This window comes from Haemaphysalis longicornis, unplaced genomic scaffold (assembly GCF_048455015.1).
Source record: "Haemaphysalis longicornis isolate Haplotype H1 unplaced genomic scaffold, Haemaphysalis longicornis Haplotype H1 scaffold_2, whole genome shotgun sequence".
NCBI lineage: Eukaryota > Metazoa > Arthropoda > Arachnida > Ixodida > Ixodidae > Haemaphysalis > Haemaphysalis longicornis.
The window spans coordinates 257,211,057-257,219,034 of NW_027526295.1; the positions used below are offsets into that span (position 1 = coordinate 257,211,057).

Sequence of the window (7,978 nt, forward strand, 5' to 3'; positions counted from 1 at the left end):
AGGAGCTATATTTATTTATCGTAACCACTTCGCATCTCCGATTTGTGCCGGTACGCTGGGGGAGCTGGCGTGGACTACAAGGAGGCCTCCACCTGTCCGCTTTTTACCCCTTCGTCTCGGCAAGGAATCTCCGTAGGGGTCAAAGGTCGCATGCCCTTTGTCCACCCGGAATGCGTGGGTCACCAATGCAACGTTGCCCACGGACCGCCTGGCCCGAGCGGCATGCATTCTTTTCGTCACCGCCTAATCGCCAGCGTGAGTGGTAGCCGCGGCGGTGCTCCGTCCACGAGAGGCCGAGGTCATTCGCCTCCTTGGGCGGCAATTATCGCCTTTGCCCGCGGCTCCCCTCAGCTTGAGTCTGAACGACAGGTAGCCCGTTAATCTGTTGTTCCGTGCATGTTCACCACGAGTGCTTGAAGCAGTTCACCGACTCGCCTGATGCACCAGGAAAAGTGGGAAACCAAGCTGCTGAGCTCTGCTTATGGAGACATAAGCCACTGCAATAAACAACCGCGCTGCGGACTTCGACCGCTGTCAGTGCTCTAGCGCGGCCGCCAGTGACGGGTCCCCACCTCGCAAGGAGAACTAATCCCGGCAGAAATGAAGCGATGAGCTTGTACATAGGAATCTGTGCCAATAAATGAGCCTCCATAAACAAATTGCTCGAAAAACAGCCTGCGTCCTTCTACACTTAAGTTTTGCACGAAGGGCGCCACATTTCATTGGTATTTTGTTTAAAAATATTGTAGGCGACCACAATTTCCCGGTGCCTACAAAATCGATAAATAAACCTTTTTTTTTTTTTGCCAATGCGGCCAGACTCGTGGGATTATTTTTTTCTCTCAGAGGATACATGTCAAAAAAAAAAAAGCCCAGAAGGCCTTATCTGCGCCTATATAAGAAAACAAGTTTCTATTATAGCATAAAACACAGGCCATTGTCTGTATTATAAAAAAGTACTACCAGAGTCCTTCAATGCTTTACTGGTCACGAAACTGCTCCGTAACTCAATGGGAGAGCTTCATATGCTGCGTTTGGCCGCCGCGCGGTGGCGCCACCCTCTCACTGAGGTCACTCCTCGGGCGGCGTTGCGCTGGCTCGAACGGCGGAGCCGCGGCGAGTTGTGTTGGTTTTGTGCGGGAAAAAAAATGTAACGTGCTTCTCGCGCTCTTGTGATGCGACTTAAGTAGTGCAACGACGATGCCTAACATGTGTTGCGTCCCGGGATGTCGTTCCTTGTACAACAATACCACAGAAAATGTTTCCTTGTTCTGTTGACCGAGCGACAGGGAGCTGCGAGAGAAATGGAGGCGCGCCATTCCAAAGCAAGAAACGGGAGATTGCAGCTTCGATTATAAGTGTGTGACAGTGCGTGGAAATGCACTGTGTGTGAGAATGGAAAAAGCAATGTACCCTTTTGAGAGCATCGTGGACCTAGAATTGTACAAGGCTAACTTAAAGCCGGATTTTTGTCATATCAGTCAGGTTGTAGCGGTGCTTCATTACCTGTTTGCAAACTTGTATTACCTTGCAATCAGGCTTGCGTTTAAAAAAGCTTTGAGACGTCCTTGTGCTTTTACTTTTCATATTTCCGCGAATTATTCCTTAGGGTTCGTCTTGTTTGTTTTGTAACCGCGCGTGGCCGATTCCGGTTTCTTATCTGGCGTTTCAACCGGAGCGCCCGTTTGCTCTTTTTGTCTTACGTCCCGTCGGGCAATATTGTTTGATATGAAAAGGGTGCCACCTTGTTGCCAACTTGATTTTTTTTGTTTCTTCGACAATGTTTTCGATCCCATTTCCACGGATCTGAAATTAATAACCTTCCGAGAGTAATGCATGAATAGCAAACGCCACGCAACTCACTTTATTGACGTTCATCTGTGCACGTCGCACTGCGGACTGCTTCTTCGACGTTTGTGTTTCATTCTAGTATTCTGAAGAACAGGAGCTCGCTAGCTCGCTGCGTTCAGAAAAGCTTTGCGTCGTTCTTGGCTACGTGGCAATATTCTGTTTCCTCCGTGTGCTCCACATCGCAGCGTGAAAAAATAAATTTTTGTACGCTGGACCACGCTCTTTTGTCTCCCTTCGTAACAATGAATTTTTGTTGCGTGTGATAAAATCAGTTTTATTGTTCTTTTTTCGCTTCCTGTTTTTGCAAAGATTGCAAAGCGTGGAAGCGGAAAGACACATGGTGCAACATATGTCTCTTCGTGTTTTGATCCTTCGCGTTTCTGCAGCGTTTTTAGATGTTCTCAAGTATGTACCCAATCATTTAAACGACAATACTATTGGGCTATCTCTTTTAGTGTTCTGTGCATTCGAGAGCAATCAATGGATTCATTAAGCGTAGTCTGAACGACGCGTACTTGGTTTCTTTCAGTTTTTTTTATTGTATTATCGATAGGCCCGCAGCAGTCCGTCACTACGCAGCTACCGTATGTGTGGTATTTACAACTTTTGTTTTAAGAAAAGAAGAAATAGAGATTTAAAAATCCGAAAACACGACGGCGCAGCGCTTGTACCAGAGCACGCAGAAGCCGTTGCCATTCGCGGCCGAAGTCTACGGTAATTTACTACGAAAAATAAAACCCCATTGAAGGCAGGTGATGACTGGACTATTCATCGCTAACTACTACGAAAAAAAAAACACGCTTAATCAGCGCGCAGACACCAAAAGCAGCGAGCGTTTGCACGCCAAGAGCAGGCCAATACGCCGCGAAAGCGGCGGCTGGATGACCTTCGTGCGGCGGTGGCGCCTGTAGTGGCGCGCGCGGTCCCTATATGAAACGAGCGCCGAAGTTTCGTGACCAGTAAAGCATTGAAGGACTCTGGTACTACTAAATGCCACCTTTGTGGAAAAATTGAGCATAGTAAGTCAGTCGTTTCCCGGAAAACTTTTTTTAAAGAGGATAATTCATTGCTTCAACACAATTCACACAGATATATTTATTGCGTTAAGTTCTTTTTTTTTTTTTTTGATAATCACCAACATCCCTTAATAATTTCCACGCCTTTCAGGCGTTCTTGCGCGAGATTGGGAGACACGTTTTAAAGACCGTAGTAACGTAGTACGTCGCCTAAGGTCATCGGCTCCCAACAGAACCGAAAGAAACGGCTATGGAAGCTGCGGTGCGCAGGGAGGTCTTGAGCAACTGTCTCACCAAGGTTCAAGGTACTGTATACGCTCCGCATTTAGCCTCGCCCGCGGGGTGCCAACGACAAATACGTCACCGGCACTCGTAATTCCGCGCGCGGAACATCCTGTGAGGCCCGGACAACCGCTTCGATAACATGCCGAGGTTTCCACCGTCAGTGCAAGCCTTGTCTATCAAAGTGGCGAGACAGCCCCATATTAAGTAATGGATTGATACGCGACCTTCCAGATTGGGAAGGGCCACTTCACTGCACGAGCAGCCACTGACGCATCGTTTTGGACGGCTTCCAATACCGGTCACGAAAGAGTACTCGTCGCGGTCGGCGACACAACACCAGTGCTAAGCGCACCCGCAGGGCGTTGTCGGTGGTGCATCTGCTGTGTGCGTCTCAAAGAATTCTCTCCGCTCTACAACAAAGCCACACTTGAATCCCTGTTTGGTTGTAGTTTAATGTAAATACCTCTGAGACGCGTGCGAAGCTTCATTAATAAGCCTCCAAATCAAATGTTTCACAAATTTAATCAAACAGCTCTCCGACGACAATTAAATACTCTGCGAATTGCTATAAAAGCGACGTTATTTGATACTCCGTCGGCGCATCATGTGTTGTTCCTGTTTGTGCGAGAGCGGTTACGATTATGAGAACCAGGCTCACCGTGCAACAGAAAACCAGAATGGGTGACCAATGTCCGTGTTTACGATAGAAAAACCTACCACGTGCGTTTCGACCGGACTGTTTACATCCTTCTTGAATGGTACACTTGGCACTCACCATGTTTGGTTCTCTGGTGTTTTCCTCTCCGGAAACAAACCCAATGCACTGCTCCTCGGAGCCACTCAGGGGTCACGGAAGTGGCAGAGATTTCCCGGCTGCCAGGCAGAATACCCGGGCCCGGCACTTTCGCCGAAAGTGAGCAGACCGGGACGCCCACGACAGGAAACCGGCTCTCTTCGGAAGTCTCCGCACGTAGCAGATATTACTGCCCACACAAACTGCGGGCCGAACCTCGCAAGCCGCCGCAGTCTCGAAGAACGTCGCACATAAACAACTCAGCGGTGCACATGGCGTTGCCGCCCCGCCAGTTGACAGCGATATTCGCAGCACAGCGTTGCGCCGTCCGGCGAAGAGTGTAGCAGACGATGTGCGTAGCAGACGACAGAGACCGGCTCGCTGGAAGTCGGTGACAGCCGCGCGAACAAGCCACAAACGGATCAACGAACTTGCACGCAACAATCAAAACGAAAAGGCGCGGACACACCACGTTGACAAGCACCGTTCCGTGAGGCAGCTGACAACAAAAGAACAAAGCACACGGGCACACGCAGGCCGCGCAGATGCGTCACGGAGCCGATCCAAATCCGCAGCCGCAGCCCGACGCCGCCACTTGTCGGCAGACGCTCACGCACGCACGCACAAACGCCGAAGCGACTTCTTCCAAGCTGTGCGTCGCCTCCGCTGCCGCGAGGCGGGCTACGCAGGGCACTCCCAGCTGGCTTTTCCAGAACCGGGTGGTGATATCATATCGGCGTCGCACGCTGCGCGCGCTCGTTTCACGTCATATCCGGAGGAGCGAGGGTAGTACAGTACGAGCGCAGCGAGAGGAGAGAGGATGCAGTTGCGAGGAGGGCCCTCTGTCAGCGGCGTGACGGCCCTTGTCAGCCTTGAACGTGGCCCGCGCGTAACGCTACCAGCGCTGGGCGGACGCTGAAAAGTCGTGTACGCACTTTGTTTTCCGTACCTGCGGCGGACTCCCCCCTCTCTCTCTCGGTGAGCGACTAAGGGGCGCTTTCACCCAGGCTCCGCCGCCGCCAGCGGGCTGCAAAGATATGTGGAGCGCGAAGAATGACCTTGATTTCTGAGCCTCCGGGAAGAACGCCGTCCAGCATATGTCCTGCTTGGGCGGCAATTTGCACTCTTTTATCTCCAAAGGGTCCTTCGCCGCTTTCGTTGCTCTTGACTTTGCGTACAGTATGCACAGCGTCGTTGGGCGCGCCTGTGTAGCCTGCATGCTTGCTGGCTGGTGGGAGCGCGCCTGCGACGTTCAGGAGCGATGCTCAAACAGTCGCAGCTTATCGTACGACTCGGTCAGCCCGTCGCGCACAGTGCTTGACAAGGCATGACAAACAAGCCATCAAGCGGGGAGCTGAAAATGTGTTAGTATGATCAAGATGAGGAGATGGTGGCACATTTCTCGTCTTTGGTTTGAAACTGTCGCGTGAAGCACAACCTAGGCTGTGCGCTTGCGCTTTGGCCGTGCTGGCTTGTCAAAACAAATATCCTTTCAAACGCCACTGGTCTGTAAACGACATCATTACAAACAAATGAGGAGGACCTTAGGCCATCGAACTTGAATGAAGGCCAACAACCTATATGAACTCCCGTCATCGTCGCCCTCAGAAGAGTCTCGCATAAAAGACGAACATTGTCCGCGACACCGTTGCTAATTTGAGTTTTTGTCAGTTCTTGAAATTCAGGCGTTCATTTTCAATGTGGTGGTGATGGGTGGTAGGGGAGGCGAAGTGACTCAGCGAGAGAGAAGGAGGGAATTCGATAAGCCATACACATCGAGTCTCAACACAATCAGTGTACGCAAGGGTGAGTTATACGGGGGCTGCGTCACCCACCGCGTTGCGTTTTCTAACAAGCAGGACGTCCTAATCGCTTATTGTGAAGCTGTAGGGCCGATCGCTTGCATACTACAGACGTAAAATGCGCTGACCCCACAGAGATTGATTAATCTTGCTGCCGCGCTTCGCAGATATGTGCCCAAAATGAAGCGGCAAGGTCTATCGCCTTACTCACTTATTGTTAATGAAATGGAAACTAAATATTACGCCAGTAGCGACTGGCTGCAGCGACAGCCTGAAACAAAGCGGGAATGCGGCTTTGTCGCTTTATCTAGTTACAAGAACTTTCTCCGTTATTTTTGTCGACGCAACGTTAAACAAACGTAGCCCTGCCATAATCTGCGTGCTCAGGGTTCCGAAATTACACCGTCAGCAAACTTTAAAGTTTAGGTAGCTTAAAACCCGGCCTTCCTAAAATGATGTGTGGTTTGCGGAAATTGCTTTATGGGAATTTCTGGAGCTAACTGGAGCTCGTGGAAACCAGTGTGTAGTACATGTAGCGAAAAAGAGAACATTGACGCACACATAAGCTTGCAATAAATTATAACTTGTACATTATCACGTCACCTCTTTTTCTGAACGTGCTGAGCTCTCAGCGCAGCCATCGTTGACGTAATTCATAATTGAACGAGCAGGGGGCCGCATGACGCCTACAACGTTACCTTCCCAATTCCCCGCGCTTGAACAGAACGCCATCAAAATTACGAATAACCTTCCAGCAACCATCACCGACTTGGGTTGCTACCTCGAGGTCCCTCCGTGGAATTGAAACTTAGGCTTTCCAAATCGTTCATTTGGAAAGCCTAAAAACTGGGTTCGCCCGTACCAGTTGCCATTCCAGTTGTAGTTCCAGATTGACTCGTTTTTTGCATGTGCGACAATCAAACACAATTTGAATCAAAGCGCGCAAAGAATCCCGAAAACGCACACCTGCACTCTTAGGCAAAAAGGACTAAAAGTTCGTCCTTTCGGGGACTAACGGCCTCTGCCACAATCATTAGTCCCTTTGGGGACTAACTGCGAGGGGACGAACGGTTAGTCCCCCACCCGGATGGTCCGCTCCGATACTCCCCAAGGACGAACTGCGTAGAGTGCAGAAAAAAGAAAAAAACGCCAGCACCGGCAGGGATCGAACCCATGACGCCCGGAATTTTACGCAAGGAACCCAACGCGCTATCCGCTAGACCACGCCGCCGGGTGGTTCCTGCGGCAGATAATATTCAAGTATACAGCGTGTAGTCCTGTGCATAACGAAACAGATCCATTGCAACTGGTGCCCGAATTTCTATCTGTGCAAGCGAACGTGACCGCGTTTTGCGCCTTGCGCTTAGCGCTTTGCTAGGTTTAGGGACTATTGTTCAGTTCGATTCGAAGTAGAGCCTCACAAGCATAGTTTTTTCGTAAATAACAATCAACTCGTCGTCGCCTAGTTGAGATAGGTAGCTGGGCGATCGGACGACTCATTTGTTTCCGCACAAATTAGCGCAAGCTAAGTGCCTTCTTAGTGTTCGATACATATGTTAAGTGCTCTATGTAACGTATGTGAAAGGTGTCGTCTGTGTGAGTGTCAGAATAAGGAAACATGCCATATTTTCCTGCATCGGCGAAAGCGAATTTGGTGTTGCTTAGCCTGAATTCTTCAAATTCGCGTCGCTAGACGATTGCGACTTCGAAATACAAGCGGGTTTTACAGCAGTTGCAGCATTGTCATAGCTTTGGTGCCCAAGGCAATTATGTACCGAGTGTAAAAGATAATTTCGAGACGCTTACCTGTAGCGAGCATTTTTATTTTGCAGTTGTCATGAGCAACATGCGTTTTTTCTGGTCTGTTAAACATATACATATTCATTACGCTCAGGAATCCACTTTTGCTATTGTCACTAATTTTTGAGTTACTGTTAAGGCGCTTGAAAGCTTTCATTGGCCGTTATTATCTCGCACGAATCGAATGCAACACAGCGTATCAACATAACCTCGCCGAGAAGCGTATGATGATCGCGCTTCGCCGCTCCTTCCCATTACCCGCCGCTCTACTAACCCTAGGCGATTTTCTTATAACTAACGTCAATATTTTCTCCCGTGGCACCATCTAAAGCACCCAGTGACTGCAATGCCTTGTGTTTTGGAAATATAAAACCGTTCGCAGACATATGCGCGAAAGGGCAACGACGACGCCATTAGGGGATTAACGACGC

General features: G+C 49.7%; 1 protein-coding gene across 1 annotated transcript in view; it reads right to left on the reverse strand.

Moving 5' to 3' along the window:
* The window catches only part of LOC144170465 (unconventional myosin-Ie-like), a 324,760-nt gene extending 320,103 nt beyond the window's left edge, over positions 1-4,657 (reverse strand). Inside the window, exon 1 of the mRNA XM_077700290.1 lies at positions 3,928-4,657. Coding sequence (XP_077556416.1) covers positions 3,928-3,930 — 3 coding nt within the window. The 5' untranslated portion in view covers positions 3,931-4,657. The remainder of the gene's footprint in view (positions 1-3,927) is intronic.
* Positions 4,658-7,978: the final 3,321 nt, after the last annotated feature.